Source organism: Podarcis bocagei (assembly GCF_964188305.1).
Source record: "Podarcis bocagei genome assembly, chromosome: 10".
Taxonomy (NCBI): Eukaryota; Metazoa; Chordata; class Lepidosauria; order Squamata; family Lacertidae; genus Podarcis; species Podarcis bocagei.
Genome location: NC_138135.1, coordinates 77,117,270 through 77,134,455, shown reverse-complemented (window position 1 = coordinate 77,134,455; position 17,186 = coordinate 77,117,270). Strand labels below are relative to the sequence as shown.

The 17,186-nt window shown below is 43.7% G+C and overlaps 1 protein-coding gene across 1 annotated transcript in view; it reads left to right on the top strand.

The window, feature by feature from the left end:
- Window positions 1–15,445, top strand: part of CAMK1D (calcium/calmodulin dependent protein kinase ID) — a 229,498-nt gene extending 214,053 nt beyond the window's left edge. The window contains exons 6-10 of the mRNA XM_081212178.1: window positions 2,703–2,815; window positions 3,591–3,669; window positions 9,816–9,903; window positions 12,119–12,257; window positions 14,928–15,445. Of these exons, the coding sequence (XP_081068304.1) occupies window positions 2,703–2,815; window positions 3,591–3,669; window positions 9,816–9,903; window positions 12,119–12,257; window positions 14,928–15,046 (538 nt within the window). The 3' untranslated portion in view covers window positions 15,047–15,445. The remainder of the gene's footprint in view (window positions 1–2,702; window positions 2,816–3,590; window positions 3,670–9,815; window positions 9,904–12,118; window positions 12,258–14,927) is intronic.
- Window positions 15,446–17,186: the final 1,741 nt, after the last annotated feature.

The following is a 17,186-nucleotide window of genomic DNA, read 5'->3' as shown; positions in this document are numbered from 1 at the left end:
TGTATGCTTTCAGCAGCTTGAAACTTCCTGTTATTCCATATGTCACATTCATTTTATTTTATTTTAAAGCAACTACATTGAAGGGCCCAGATTTTTTCCCTGTTACAATTTGTATATTTAAAATAGGAAGATTCAGCCCATTGCAGGTGTGGATCCTGGGATTCCCACAGGGTATAACAGAGCCCTGTTCCCTGCCCTGCACCCATCATATGCCAGGCTGTGTCAGAGAAGGGTTCCTTGCACCTAGCCATCTTGCATCCACTCACTCAAGACGTGTGAACTGTGCTCCTTGACCACACAGAAGGGAAGGCTAGCAGAGTCCCTACTCTGTGTAGCCACCTCAAGAGGGATCTGTTATGCTCTATGACACGTGTTCCCAGCCTGCAGACCCCAGGGGGTTCACGTAGCCCACCCAGGGGGCCATGGCACCATTCATATAAGAAAAAGAGATACCCAAATTTTCAAAAATAGGGGGTCCATGGCTTGGCTTCTGAAAAACTGGGGGTCCACAGTACTTTGCCAACTGGGAACCACTGCTCTACGAGATCTCTGCACCTGGGGGTTTACCTACTCAAAGCTATGTTGTTTATTCTGTTCACATACAAATGTACACAGAACAATTTTGAGCTTGTCATATATATTTCCCCCCAGCATCAATGTGTGAATATTAATCCACCACATAGTTAATCTATTACCAAAATCTGAGGCCATTACCTAAACTATCCAATTGGTAATATACCTCTGAAAACTAGTGGCTGAAGCAAGCACCAGAGAAATGGTGATTATCTTTAGGTCTGCTTATAAGCTTCAGCAGGCTGGTCTGAAGTGATAGCCTACCTTGGACTATTGTCTTGGCCAAATTTTGTAAGGGAAAGTGGTGATTATATGGTTATAGTGCTACAAAGATCGAGTAAAAAGCTGGTTGTTGGTTGCATAATATTATTGACAGAAAACTGTCATCCTCAATTATACACTGAGATCTATTGATTGCTCCAGCCCACAACACAACTGCCAGGGGATCGAGAGATAATCACCCAACGATCCTACATGAAGATGTCACATGTTGGATGAATGAAACACTCCTTGGGGGGAACAAGGAAGGGAAGCAACATTGGGGAGGGGGAGAAATGCTCAAACCATGTCATTTAAAAGTCATTTCCTCTTCACTAAGAATTCTGAAAATTATAGTTTATGGAGTTAGGGAAGTTAGGGCATCTCTTCAAGTTACAATTCTTAGGGGGGAAGCTGCGACAGTTAAAGTGGTAGAAAGCCATGATGGGTTTGTGGTGTTGAAAAACCATGGCATCCTCCAGAATACTCCATATGATCCCACCCTCCTTGCAGCACCCATCCTTTTTTGCCTCTCTAGCCTTTTGTTTCCCCTTTGCCTTCTTTGCCCGGTTCTTCTCCAGCTCCGCCACATCCCTTCTGCCTGGGGGGGACTGCCCTGGAATCTGGACGGCGTGGTTTTTAACATGCTGAGCAGCAACTATTTCGTTACAGATCTCAAATTAGTGTGCTACACAAGTGATGCTTATTTGAAAAATGGAACTCAGAGAAGCAGTCTTCTTGTCTTCCAGATTAATGTTTTTCGATTAATGCCCTTTATCTAGAACTGAGGGAGGAGGCTGAAGGCAAGCAGAGAAAGCATCACAGCTCCCAAGAAATCCTGTCAAGGCTGATTTTTACTAAGTGGTCCCTTGGCAAAAATATTGTGAAGAATGACTGTCACTTTGTTTTGTACATGACAATTCTCGAGCTGACTCTCAATGGAAATATTAGCATCTGCTGTAGGAGAGAGAGAGTTGTGTATTGTTCATTTAGGGCTTATCCCCGTGTACCTTTTGCCCCACTCTTTCTGGGCAGAGCTTCAGTGCTCATAGCTGTCAACGTTTCCCTTTTTAAAAGGGAATTTCCCTTATTCCAAATAGGATTCCTCACAAGAAAAGGGAAAAGTTGACAGCTATGTCAGTGCTCCTTGTCTAAGTGGTTTTTTGTTTTTTGCCCCAAACTTTCACAGCAAACTTGGGTTTTCCACAGATTGATGGCTGCTCAGATCACTGGCACCAGGCATAGGGGGTGCAAGGGGTTCTAGCCTCCTCAATATTTTGAATTGGGGGCCCAGCTCCCCCCAATATTGAGGGGCCGACATCCCCCGCCACTGCCAGTGCACCCCAGCCTCCATCCAGGAGTTGGGAGGGGGCTGGGACCAGCGAGGGCGAAGATTGCTCTCCATGAGTCCCACCCCTGCTGGCCGCATGCTGAGGAGAGGAGGGGGGAAAGGGGGGCATGTCAGCACCCCTGGCTCAGCTTCAGCGTTTAAGAGTGTGTTTTTGTGGGGAAAGCTCTGGAGCAAAGAAAGGGGGGTACTCAGACACAAGGAAAGGTAAGTGTGGTTGGGCCCTTATTCTATGGGATCTTAAAAAGTGTATATTTACTTAAAATAGAGTCAGTTCTGAATTAGTGATGCCCTAATTCAGAGCTTCACATATGGTGTAACTTTCCACTCCTACGGCCCACTTGAGACAGCTCAAAATTATTGTGGCCCGTGAATCACAAAATGGTGAAATACTGGGGGGGGGGGGAGGCTGACATTCCATTTGGAAGCCCAAAGTTAATTGTGAAAAACTGAAGTTCTACTTCAATCACTTGTTCTCATGTGACTCAAAATGTCCTGCTTTTTAAAAAATTGTGTGTATTAGGCTCTGTGGGTATCCTCCCTTCTATGATGAAAATGACTCCAAGCTTTTTGAGCAGATCCTTAAAGCAGAATATGAATTTGACTCTCCATATTGGGATGATATCTCTGACTCTGGTAAGGAGCAAGTAGAATCACAAATTAGGTACTTATTCATATCAGTATCCTTTGTTGTTAGTGAACATACTTTTTCTGCATCATACATTGTTTTAAATACTGCCTTCCCCTCTCTTCCCAACAGTACATACTCATCTCTTCTTCTGAATCCTGGCACTTCTTGTATTCCACTTTTCCTCCAGCTCCCACATTGTAAGCATAATGTGGGAATAAGAGGACTCGTCCACACTTGCTTATTTTAAAATAATTTATACAGATTGCAGAATTTAGCATTTCTTGGTGCAGAATTTATATGACATGGTCATAGACATTTTTTAGAAGGCATAGACCTAGCCTATGATTCATTCACTGTGATGGAAGTTGACTTTTTTCAGTTCACGCTTTATATGAGCAAATTCCTGGTCCCCAAAATATTCAGCTGCCATCACGTATGAGAAATCTAGTAATAATAATTCGGTAAGGAAGATGTGGCTTTATGAATAAAAATAGCAGTCTGAGGAGACACATAAATGTAGAATTGAATTACATTATGTATGGTCGTTCACTTGATTGACTTATGACTGCTTTAACGCCTTATATGTGTATAAAATGCTCCTTACTTTAATCTACTACCAGAACCTGCACCCTAACCCCATATCTCCCAGTGTTATGTCTCCGAGTGGGACACCATCATATTGTTTCAGAGGATTAGATGACTGCAATGTGCAAATTAAGATGAGCCTTTAATACCACTGTGTGCTTTTCTTGTACTTCCTCCTTCCTTCTCTGAAAACAGCCAAAGATTTTATTCGGAATTTGATGGAGAAAGACCCAAACAAAAGATATACCTGTGAGCAGGCAGCCCGACATCCCTGGTAAGCAGTTACTCAGTTCATTGCCATGTCCAGAAATTGTCAACACCATTTGTCTCCATCATTAATCAGTGATTATCAAACTCTTCACTCAAGGGGTAAATACCAAGGAAGCACAAAAGAGAGCAATTACCTTGAAAAATCCTTGCTTAATGGCTCCCACCTAGCCTCATAGCCAGCAATGGCATAACAGTCAACAGCATTGTGATTGCAATCACATTACAGAGAAAGGTTTGAGACTCAGACTTTGCAGGCAAGGAGGAGGTGTCAACGGAGAACAAAAGCAGAGAAAAACAGAAACCTCACTCACAATAAAATAAGAGCAAATCACTATTCACACATGGCCAGCTGTGTTCAATGAATTCAGAGGGGAGGGGTATATTCAGTGTCATGGCCGTCCTACCCCATCCTTAATGCATACGTGCACATACCCAACGAACCTCAAATCAGGGTGAGGTGTGCACATGATAATGCATGCTGGACCTACGTACACACATGTGCTATTTGTTACAACGGAAGCAGGTGAGTGGCTGTGATCCCATTGTCCCACCAAATCTTCACTTTGCTATATTGTCAGTGTAAAACAGAAATACAACAAGAACGTAGGAAGAGCAGCACTAAATCAGGCCCTGGGCCCTTCAAGTCCAGCATCGTGTTTCCACAGCGGCCAACCAGGTCCCTATGGGAAACCTACAGGACATGGGGCAAGAGCCCTCTCCTGCTCTTCTTTCCCAGAAACTGGTCTTCCGAGGTGTCCTGCCTCTGATCCTGAGGGTAGAAGAGAGCTATCCACAGTAGTCTGAACTTGTCTACTTTCTCTTTAAAGTTGGCAGCCAGCAGCACATAGGAAATCCCGTAGTTTAACTATGGACTCTTTGAAGAAGTTCTTCAATTTGTCTCTCCCAAATCTCCACCATTCAGTTTCACTGGACGGCCCTGAATTCTAACTGGAAAATGTCAGCGTGAATCGGAAGTTTGTAGGCCACAGAATCTAGCATTGAAGTGCTCTTCACATCTGTTCAGAACCATTTCCAACAAAAAGGACGTGTGAGAAACCTTTAACCATTGGTCAAAAACTTCACAAAGAGAAGGAAATGGTGTAATTAAATAAGTCATAAAAATGATATCTCAAGCACAGATCAAATGATCAGGAACATACCTACCAGCAGAGAAGTAGGTCACCTTTTTATATTTTTGAATGGAAAAGAATTTTCCAAGATGTTTTATCCAACATACACAGCTTATTGGCCTGGATGATCATTTCTGTTAGTTACTGGAATAAAATATAATACACACATTTGAAGAGCTCCTAACACAGTTTTTCTTTTCATTTAACCATTTGATTCCCAATCAGCAATTGAATGCTGTTGCTAAGGGCCTGACAACATTTTTCTCCCAACCTTTTATCCATAATTCAGGCTTTGAATATAGGCCATCAGTTACAAAGACTGTTCACCATGTTAGTATTGCAATGCCCCCTTCTTGCACACAGTGCTCTGGAGTTACTAGTGCTTATGTCTTGTTGAAATCAATACCATGCATTGACAGAAGTCCTACAGATATCAATTTAAGTCTGCTTAAGCCTTCAATTTTGAAGCCTACAGTGAAATACTGTGAGTCTGGCACCCCAGTACTAAATAAAAAATAGCTCACATTGGGCTGCGCTATATCATCATCTTCATCATTTCAATTTATATACTCCACTTCATCCATAGATCTCAAGGTGTTTCACAACATAACAATACAATAAAACAGACAAAATACATAATAAAAATAAGAACAAAACCAAACCAATAATCCCCCCTTCCACAACACATTTAAAAGGGTATTGGATGTTAATCAGCCAAAGACCTGGTCAAAGAGGAATGTTTTCACCTGGCACCTAAAGGTGTACATAAGGAAAGTATTTGTCTACTCAGTGAAAACTATTTCAATGCCTTGCAGTACAACTGGAGTCCTGATTATTACAGCATGCAAGTCTTATTAGAAAGATAACAGGATGGGAAAGAGGGATGGCAGGCAAGTAGGTTAAAAGTTGAGGGAGATCTTAAAGTTGCAACCTGACACCCCTAATAGTTCACCACCTGCTTATAGCTTTGTGTAGACCCTACGTTTCTACGTTTTTCCAAATCTGGCATATATAAAAGCAAAGGATCCATGCTGAGCCACAAAAGCAGGCCAGTGGGGAAGCCCTGTTGTAACAGGCAATGTTATTTGAAATAATCCACACATTTATATGGGTTGGTTTAACCTAAGAGGCAGGTGATTGTGGTCCCATCTGCAGGGATTATTTGTCAAGCAAACCTCTTTCTTAAGGCTTTGAGTGCATCTCAGGGCAGAAGGTCTGGTCAAGCTACATTGCTTTGACATAGAACTTGGGGTAAACAGAGACAGGCAGTAATTTTCTGGGGCCTGATAAGTGTTTCAATTTTTTTCTTTCATGCAACATCTGTGATAATAAATGACAGCAATTACCCTGATTAAGTACATCTTGTCGAGGCAGAATCCTGATCCTGTACTAAACCACAGAGTTCAGTTTTTAATGACTCAAAGGGAAAAGATAAATGCACAGAATTGTCAGCTCAAGGGCTAGCCATAATTTTTCTTTTAAAAAAAATTGTAAGATCAGAGAGTGGAGGAAAAACCTATTTCATTCAAAGACTCTTAGGAAAAAATATAGGGACAAATCATGGCCTTATTTAATAAGGCTCATTTAATTTCTTTCAGAGTCCTTCAATTGTTTGTTAGAGCAAGGCCCAATAGTACAATTGCATCATTAAAAACAGTTTATGTAAAAGGATTATATTGTCACTCTGTGAAAAAGATGATTTACAGAGGAGTTGGTTCCCAGGCAATCCCATTTAAAGTGTGAAATGGCTCCCTGAGGAGTATAAGTGATGTTTATAACCTTCGTTTAAACTCTTCTCTGGCCTCTCCCAGTGCTCTGTTTATTTTGGAATCTGGTCGGTACTGGGTGTGTGTATGTTTCAGGAGTTATGCTCCTGTACCTTTATCTGCTACACAAACTTTGCGCTTCCATCATCTGGGTGATTGTTTCCAATGAGGCTTTGGCCAGAGTGGCTTTCAATAAGGATATACAGCAGATTCTGAAAATAGTGGAATTGAGAACTTGCCCAGTGTTCCATATCTAGGCATATTGAGAACAAAGCTAAACCCTCCCAGAAACAAATCCAGGATGCCCCCTGCCAAGCAACAGGTATTGCATTTTATCCTGTGTCCTAAAATTGTTGTCTTGTGCATTTCACCATTGCTGTTTCACATCATAGACTGCTGCTTGTGAGCACAGCATGACAACATCAGTATACAAGCTAAGTTGTTGTAGAGAAGGAGGGAGAGATTCAACATATGGCTACTATGGGGGGAGAAACGTATTATTTTTTGTAACATTGGGTTCCATCCTCCCCCAATGCGTGTGTGTGTGTGTATGTATGTGTGCATGCACGCGCACGCACACAGGCACACACACACACCACACAAGACCAGGAAGATAAGAGATTGCATAACAATATAGGTTTGGAATTGGAAGGATCATCCCTAGAAAGCAAAGCATATTAGTAACACAAGATGACTCCCATTACTATTACATATAACCCAAGGTTAAGATGCTGTAGTATCACCTACAATCTATGCTAGAGAACAGTGGAAAAACAAGGCGGAGGAAGAGAAAAGCTATCAACAGCCCCTCATCTTGAAACCGCTGCTCACCTGCAGCCAGCTGAGAAGACATGGGTAGCAAAGCACGTAACTCCTCAGTAAACCCAAGAGCCAGTTGCACTCTTTAATTACCCAGTGTTAATTAAACCATTGTTAGTATGCTAGTGCATACTTGGAGGCAAAAACAGTGTGTACCCAGGTATTACATGATGTGTAAACCATGTCTGATATATCCAAAACGAAACAAAAAATAGTAATATTAATTACTTCCCCTCTCATTTATGTACACAAACACACACAGATCAATATGCAAAGGATGCAGGTAATCTTTATCTAGGATTTCAGCCTAAGCAGGGCATTTCATTGGCAATTGCTTCTTTCGTCTTACGCTGGCATTTCTCCAGCCCTCCCACCCTGTGCAGGCCACCACTCAGAAGGGGGTTCTCAGAGTGTTGCTGATTCCCATCCTGCCATGGCACTGACGTCACACTATGGGTGTAGTGGAACATTTCAGGAGTCCTGCTGATGTTTCTGTACGGACAGAAGGAGGGATGCTCACTTGTCAGCAGCAAGATTGCTTCTGATACTTGAATCTGTGGCTGCCTCCTCAGTCTCCTAGACAGGCATCAACATGCTGCCCAACTACACATTGTGGATGGGAATTCCTCCTGGTCAGTTAAATCTATTGTGCTTATTCATCCTAGTTAAACTGTCAGGAAAGATGCCAATTAGTGTCACTAGTTTTGTAGTTATCTCTGCATTGATAATAGTACCAAATACTTTCTTGATCCCCAGTTAATCCTGTATTTGTCACCTGGGCAGCCAAGATAGGTTAAAGTTAATGACCCAGCGATGAAAAAGGAATCGGGTCTCTGACCCTGAACCAATCACAGTTAGCTCTGTGTGTGTGTGTGTGTGTGTGTGTGTGTGTGTGTGTGTGCGTGTCATCAAGCCATAGCTGAACAGGGTTTACCATAACTTTATTTTGGATATATATGCCATGATTTATACCTCACATTTCAGGCAAATAGTGCAAGAGATTTACAAAAGACTCAAAACATCAATGGCACAATGCTATTTTTCTGCTCCACAGTGAGCCCCATTGAATTCAATGCAGCCTGCTCACAGGCGATGCTAAACACCCTTAACAGGAAGTGTGAACACAGTCCTATACATGCCTGCCCCAATGCAAGTCCCATTGCACTCCATGGGGCTTATTCTTGCTCAGGTAAATGGTATAGGATTGCTTCCTGAATCGCACTGAATGCAAGTTTCTGGCCTCTTGCCTGCTGCCTGGCCCCACCTGCTTCCTTCACACCCAGCTCTTTTCCACTGGTTTCAGCCAGTGTTTACTTGTTCTTAGGGTTCCATTATGGCTGCATGAAACTTCTTAAATTTCATTGATTTGCACATTGCTGCACAAGACTTTTAATATTTCCCTTTGTAGTAATTAAGTGATTGATATGGGAACAAGAATGTTGTTAAGAGGGCATCACTTCATTCAGAGTCTTGCACAGTCTGTGCTTTTTTGCTAAGATTTTGGGTATGAAAAACCTCACGATCAGATTTGATTTAAAACTATGTGGTGTTAGTTCATTGCTTAGGGGCTATCCACAACACAATAGACCTTGAGTGCTTTTAGAAACAGCTGCATATCCTGAGGCAGGAAAAAAATAGCAAGCAAGCCAGTTAAAGCTTATGTCTAGAGAAAAACATTGAATTTGAAGAAAGGTCTTGCAGCATTTTCCTTTGGCTTTAAGGGAGGGGTGACTGGGAGGGATGCAGATGTGGGGCTTTGGACTGATCCACTGATTTGCACCATCCTGCAGCTGCTAAAGGTACCACAATTAATGGGAGAGGGGCTTCTGATGAGCAGCAAGCATCAATGGTGGACATGGCTATTCCCTATTCCCTGTTGCCATCTAAAACAAAGCCCAAATGTCTGTATCTGTGTTTGCACACTTGTATACTTCTTCCTGCTCCTGCCTCTCCCATTTCTCCATTCTCCACCCTTCGTTTCCACTCTTGCCTTCTCTCACTGTCAAAATATAGATTATAAACTCCTCAGGGTAGGGACCTGTCATGTAATAATGCTGCTATATTTATGATGATTTATTGTTGTTATTTTGCCACTGGCCAGTGCAGATGTCAAACAGGCCTGGGAGCAGAGCACACATGCCTGGTGACTGGAGCTGGTCTGGCCTGCTTCGGATTTATACCACACGTATGTTCAGCAGAGGGAGGGCTTCGTTGAGCTCCACCAGTGGGAAATGATGGACTTTTTTCTGTGTTTCACTGAAAAGTATCAATGCTGCAGCCCATTTTTCAATGAAGTCTATGGCCAAAATGTCAACTCATTTTAAGAGCACTAGATTGCACCCTATTCTTTGTAGAGTGAAATCAGAGAGGAGGAGAGCATTGCAAAACAATATTCTGAACCAAACATTTCAAATGTCTCATTTATCTTTTTTCAGGATTGCTGGTGACACAGCCCTCAATAAAAATATTCACGAGTCCGTCAGTGCACAGATTCGCAAGAACTTTGCAAAAAGCAAATGGAGAGTAAGCTATCATGTTCTCAGTTGCGTGTACTGTTGGGAAGAAATGATTTTAGCTTTATAAGGGAGTCTGCTACAGAGCAAAACATGGAAATTTCCCCAATTTTCAAAAGAATGCTTCTGATTTTCAATGGGAAAGTTTAGCTTGGCGTAGAGGTGCAATTCTTTTGTGAAGAAGTTCAGCTGAACTGGGCCCTGGGAGAGGTCCTCTGAGATAATGGACCCATGTTTTCCTTTCTCCTTCTCCTTCTGCTTTATAAAGGAGAAAGTTGGGAAGAGGGGGGATAGTATGCTCCAGCCATATCCTCCATAGCACCCCAAACAATTCCAGTCTTGCAAGTCCAAAACATACATGCCCTCCACCTATATTTATTTAACTACTAAAATGCCTTTTTAGCAGTAGCCCTGGCCCAGCAAGTCAAGTTTAAAAACTGATGGCATCAATGTCGTTTATGCAGATTTAAATTATCAGGCACCATTGATTTCAGTGGAACTTAAGCATAGCTAACTTGCTTGGAAGTGGTGATAACAATTAACTGGTTTCCAATTTCTAAACTACTAATTGGTATCTAATATTTAGATTTCACTTTACTTCTCTGTCTTCTTGCAGTATTGCTATACAGTGGTGCCTCGCAAGACGAAATTAATTCGTTCCGCAAGTCTCTTCGTCTTGCGAGTTTTTCGTCTTGCGATGCACGGTTTCCCATAGGAATGCATTGAAAATCAATTAATGCGTTCCTAGGGAAACCGCCTTCAGACCAGGTCCGGGGACAGTCTGTCCCCGGACCTCTTCTGAAGGCTGGGGGGGGGGACAAGGGCTTTTCTTCCCACCCCCAGCATTTTAAAAAACCCCGGGACAGCGGAGGACTTCTCCGCTGTCCGGGCGATCTTAAAATGCTGGCGGGCGGCATTTTAAAATCGCCCCGGGACAGCGGAGGACTTCTTCGCTGTCCGGGGCGATTTAAAAGCCCCTGGGAAGGCAGGCAGGGGGGACAAAGACTTTTGCCCCCCGCCAGCCTTCAGAAGAGGTCATGGACCTCTTCTGAAGGCGGGCGGGGGGCGAAAGTCTTTGCTCCCCCCGCCTGCCTTCAAAAGCCCTCCGGGACAGCAGAGAAATGCGCTGTGTTTCTCCGCTCTCCCGGGAAGGCAGGCAGGGGGGAACAAAGACTTTCGGCCCCCGCCCGCCTTCAGAAGGTGTTCCCTCCCCGCCGCCCGGCTTCGGAGCAGCGTTCCGAAGCCGGGCGGCGGGGGCAGGTGTTCCCTCCCCGCCGCCCGACTTCGGAACGATGCTCCAAAGCCGGGCGGCGGGGGCAGGTGTTCCCTCCCCACCGCCCGGCTTCGGAGCATCGTTCCGAAGCCGGGCGGCGGGGGCAGGTGTTCCCGCCCCGCCGCCCGGCTTCGGAGCATCGTTCCGAAGCCCGGCGGTGGCGGGAGGAGGCGTTCCTGCCCCACCGCCCGGCTTTGGAGGAGGTCCGAGGACAGTGGGGAAGACGCGCTGCGCTTCCCAGCTGTCCTGGATATTTCCCTATGGGCTGTCGTCTTGCGAAGCAAGCCCATAGGGAAATTCGTCTTGCGAAGCGCCTCCAAAACGGAAAACCCTTTCGTCTAGCGGGTTTTCCGTCTTGCGAGGCGTTCGTCTTGCGAGGTACCACTGTATATAACTAGCAGTGCAATGGTCATAACTGTCTAGTCTTGTCCCTTTCTGAGGGTGGGAGTGGTGCTTTGGATTGGTCTAGTGATGGAAGGGAAAGGGCATGAGAGATAGGGAAGGCCATGTTCAAAATGGTATGTGGTGATGTTCTTTGTTCTTGGGTCACACGTCCCAGACACCGTCCAATCACAGGTGGCATGGCACCATCTGCCCTACGTAGCTACTGCTCATCACAGCTTTGGTTGTATGTCCTTAAACCCTCAACACTTCAGCACTGGGAGTGAAACAATATATTTGCTGAATGTGAATGTTTTCTCTTAGTATTGTGTGGAAATAATATTTTTGGAAGTAACTGTTAAAAACATACGCACAAAAGCCACACACACACAAGCACATCACCAAATGATACAGTAAGACGACAGGACATCCTATCTGATTAAAGAGATGTCTTCCTTTGAAGTCTGTGGTGCTTTGTGCAAGGGCCACTTTTTTCCCTTCACCAGGTTCCAGAAGCCAGGAAAATACCCAAGAGCAGCTTGTTCATTTATTTCTGTGTTGTTTTTTCCAGCAAGCATTTAATGCCACAGCAGTTGTAAGACACATGAGAAGGTTACATCTTGGCAGCAGTTTGGACAGTTCAAATGTAAGCATGTCAAGCTCCCTCAGCCTGGCGAAGCCACTACCTGATGGAACAGCCAGGAAAGATTGTGAGTACATGACCCCAGACTAGCCAAGCTTGCCAGATCTGAGACTAGGTATCAGCAGGCACTTAGAGGTCATCTGTGCCACCTCTCGCTCCCTGCTCTGCCTAGTGCACACCTCGCTCAAGCTGATGCTGCAATGACACCTGGGCGGAGATGGTGGTGTCTTGGGCTGGCTCCTTCTCTGCCTGCTTGCTTGGGCAACAGCCTTTCGTCATGGCCCTGTCAGTTGCAGGTTGGGAGAAGGTGGCTAAACAAGACAGCTAGACAGCAGGCAGCTCAGGAGGATGGCACTGGGCAGCAGCAAGAGGGTGGCAGGGAGGGAGGGCCTGCCTCCTTGCTCTGTTGAATTATAAAGTCAGACCTGAATCATTGCATTGGAGCATAGGAAGCAGCCTTGTGCTTTCAGACTGTTACGAGCTCAGCATTGTCTTGACTGGCAGGAGAAGACATTTCCACCACCTGCTATGCGAACTAGAGATGAATGAGGATTGAGCCTGGGGCCTTCTGTGTGCACTGAGTCGTGGCCCTCCCAGCATAACACATTGAAGATGTTGTTTTTGGCCTGTATTTCCTGAAACACAGGGATCTTTCCTAGTGCTTGAATCATCTTTCTCCCAAAAGCACAGCATGTCTCCCAGTTGGTTCACCTGGACAGCACAACTGTCATTTATATTTGAATAAATGGGATGCCTCTTATCTGCAACTGCTGTTTTCTCTCTGGAGATCAAACATTTGCACATTGGTATATTGTCAACAACTCAGTTCTGCACGGGCATTTTTGCCATGAATATCCAAAGAGTTTATAATCCAGTTTATAATACAGGATCTGAGTATCATGTCCAGAAAAGAGCTTTCCTTTCCCCCTCCTTTTGAACAATTTGATGAGGGGAAGTGAAGAAACCAAGAATGATACTGTTTGGCAAATGAAACAACTGGGGCGAGTGAGACAAAACGTGAACACATTTCACACGTTTGCAGAGCCCAGGCAGACCAAGGATCAGACCAAATTGTTGGGTATTTAGTTTTGATTTTTGAAACATAATACATAGAATTTTTTTTTTGTTTTGTTACTGCCAGTAAATTAAATAATTGTTGAAAGGAATGCTCCCAAGCAATGTTAGAAGAAGGAGCCCAAAGAAGTTGCTTTTCAAAGTGGTTAGGTTTCCTCCTTCTTCAAATTGCTGTTACTCAGAAGTCTTCAAACAGGGCTCCAGGAAAGTTTATCAGGATTCCTCAATGAAAAGATTAGTGAGAGAACAAACTTCCCTACAGCTAAATGACATTGTAAGGTAAATTATCAAAGTACATTGAAGGGGCTGCGTGGACTGCAGGGATCAGGTATCTGCATGCATGTGTCAGAGCCTCAGACTAATCACTGGTAGAAACTGTTACAGTGGTGCCTCGCAAGACGAAAATAATTCGTTCCGCGAGTCTTTTCGTCTTGCGATGTTTTTCGTCTTGCGAAGCACGGTCCGTCGCAACTGCGCCTCTTCAAGCGGCTTTAAGAAAAAAGCGCAAGACGTTTTCGTCTTGCGCAGCAAGCCCATAGGGAAATTTGTCGAGCGAAGCAACGCAAAACCGAAAAACCCTTTCGTCTAGCGAGTTTTTCGTCTTGCGAGGCATTCGTCTTGCAGGGCACCACTGTATTGCAAACCTTAATTTAAGCTACAGACTTAGCTATTTAAACAAATTAAAGACTTCAGTGGCCTGTATGCAATAGATCTGCATCCCACAATGCAAAAGGCAGTGACTTTCCATTACGAGGCATGAAAAACATTTGCTTCATGAACCCAGGGCTGGTTTCTTCTTCTAAAATGACAACAAAAATTCATTGTGGGTATCTTTATTATAAAAGATCAACCCAAAGCCTCTTCCTGAAAGAACTGTGCTTCTGTCATCTGTTTGTTCTATGAGGAACGCACGAATTCCCCCAATCTCAAGGGGGAAGCTGCTTGTGGCCCAGGTGGATAGACCATGCCCCACTGAACCCACAGCTGCTGCAAAGATGAGAAAGGCATGTGGACTGTCATTCTGATTGCTTTTTGCATTCACTGTAGAGACAGTGCCCCTGAGGAATGACGGGCTAGAAACTTCTCTATGAACTTTTTTCTGTCTCTGGAAAGAGCAGTTCCCTGCAGGATAACAGGAATGTTGGCATCATCATAACTCATAATCACAATTTCATTCCACCAGTTTGCCTGGTAGATTAGGCTGAGAAAGTCACTGGTCCACTGAGCTTCATGGCTGAGAACAGAACTAAACTATATTATGTATTTGGGAGCTATCCCTGGAAATGGCAGCCCTGTGTCAAAATCTCCCACTCCCCATCTGTAACATCTAGTACAACTTTCCCAGTCCCTTGAAATTATTGCACTGTGCATTTTCCCATCCCCAGTCCACATCACTGGATCATGGGAGACAGGGAAATTCTCAGGGTAATTAATGGCTTCAGAAAGTGAGGTAAGTTATGCTAGACATTGCAGAGCAGGGATGGCAAAACTGTAACACAGGCATTTTTGGCAGTAGCCCTGTGTTCATCATAAAATTTAGTTTCTCCCTGAGTGGGAGTGTAAATCTGGGTTTCCTTGTCTCTGCCCAACACTCAGACAACTACACCACACTAGCTCTTTGTTTTTCCGTTGGTGGCTTCTGACTTTTGTTGCTCTCTTTCAGGTATGTCCCCTTCCACCCCCTGTAGTTTTGCATCATCGGCTTCATCCGCGGTTTCTGCCGTAGGAGAGCGGAGACCGAGGCAGACCACAGTGACAACAGTGCATACAGGGACCAAGTGATCCAGACTGCTGCTGCCCCTGCCCTCTGGGAGAGGTCAGGGGTGGGGGGAGTGCCCAGGCAGGCGTGGAGATGCAGACAAGCCTTCTCCCGGGTGATTTCATCCTGCATTGCAAGCTCAGTGAAGGACTGGAAAGGAGGATTTTTTAAAATGGCCATATTTTATACTGCAATTCTGAAATGTTGCGTTTATCACCAACTGCAATGACTCTGGGAGGGTGGGAAGGGTCAGATCTAACAGTATCTGGTGCTGAGTTAATGAATCCAGGAATGTTCTAATGGACACTCATGCTAGTTCCTCAATGATTTACTCTATTTTCAGTGTAGGTAACAGTATATGCTTTTTCATTAACTAAAGGTCTCAACTGGATTATTTAAATAGAGGTGATTTCTGAGCATTATCATTTTCTTCTTTTCTTCTTCTCCATATTTCTATCTGTGTTGGTTTTGTTCAGGGGTAGAAAGCATACATAATTTTGCATTAACCTTTCAGATCAAAAGGGTTTCAAATGCATATTATTCTTTATCATAGTTCCTAACATTGGACTGCAAACTAGTCTGGATCTTTCAGTGATGTGAAAACTAACTGTTTTCTTCCACTTCATTTTGAGAAAAAGTTGGTTCCCTTCCCATCACATGGGTGCTTACTCAGCAATGGTCTAATTCTGAGTTGGTGCTTATGAACCTGCAGCCAAGGCTGACATTTGAATATGAGAAAAAACAAAATAGTTCGTTGGATTGGAGCAAAATGCCACTAGCCTGCCACTTCCTACTGGATTCTGACAGTCACATAAAAGTTCCACCCAAGCAGTCCTACTTTACAGTATTGCTCTCTCTCTCTTGGTATATCTGCCTATGCCACCCCTGATTGGGTTGTTTTGTTTTTGAGAGGGACAGGATCAGCAAGGAAGTACAAACAGCCATGTGCATAATACCCACATGACAGTATACACAAATGTACATATTTGTTTTCCTATACCCATGTATGCATATATATGTCAAGTAGCTCTTAGTGTGGTGAACAAAGCCCATTTGGGATGCCTGGGTGAATTGGAGCCGTCTCACCTACCTTTTGTTTCTAGCTGTGCTGAGAGTTTTGAACTCTCGTGTGACTGACAGGATGATGCTGCTATCACAGGTTGTCTCTCCTGGTGTAGTGAACGGTCTTGTGAATGCCCAGGCACTTCTGTGTAACATGTCTGGTAGAGATTTTGGCTCAGTGTCTCCTGTAAAATCTTACCTAGGAAATGGTGAGTTACAATTCCTTTTTTTTTTTTAATCATATTTATTAAAATTTCCAATAATGACAGAATAGAAAAAATAGAAAAGATAAAGAAAAGAAAGAAACAGAAAGACCAATTTTAAACCCTTATTTTCATAACCTTCTTTCTGGGACTCCCTCCTTCCCCTCCCGACTGCATTCCCCTTTCCCTAAGTTGGTTCCACAAGTTCTCATTCCCAATTTAAACCTAATATGTTGTGCCTATTAGCCAATTTAAATTACAATCTTAACATCACTCCTCATCTTTAACAAAATAGAAAAAAAAAAGTTTTTTCCCCCCAAGATCTACCCCATTTCCTTCCACGAATTCCCCCTTTTTCCCCAAAACATATTAAATCAAAATACCAAAGTTATATAGAAAGATAAAAGATAAAAGAAGATTCAAAAAGTTGGTTACGTAGCCTTTGGATTCTAGAATTCCCCCTCCCTTCCCCGGTTTAGATTCCCCATGTCCATCAGTCTGTATGTTGTCGGCCTGGAGGTCTCAAGTCCACAGCCAAATTTTCCTCAATCCATCTTGCCGGTTTTCTTTAAATTTGCTTGTTTTGATGCTGTTTAACTTCAAAAATCCAGTCTAATAGAGGCCTTTAATTTCCTTTGGTCATAGTTGCTCCTCCCATTGTTCTTTCCGTGGCGTAGTTGGTCCTTTGCTCTTTTATTTCTTACTTTCTCAGGTTTCTATCTTGTTCAGCTGCAAAACCATTCTTATTCCGAAATCTAGTATCTCTACAGAGGTTTGTTATTCAGGAACAAAAACTTACGTCCAGTTCCTACCTTACTTCAATAGAAAAATTCTATTGTGTTGTCACCTCTGTAGACAAAACAATATTTCAGTTTAGCTGCTTTCCCAGGAGATAAGT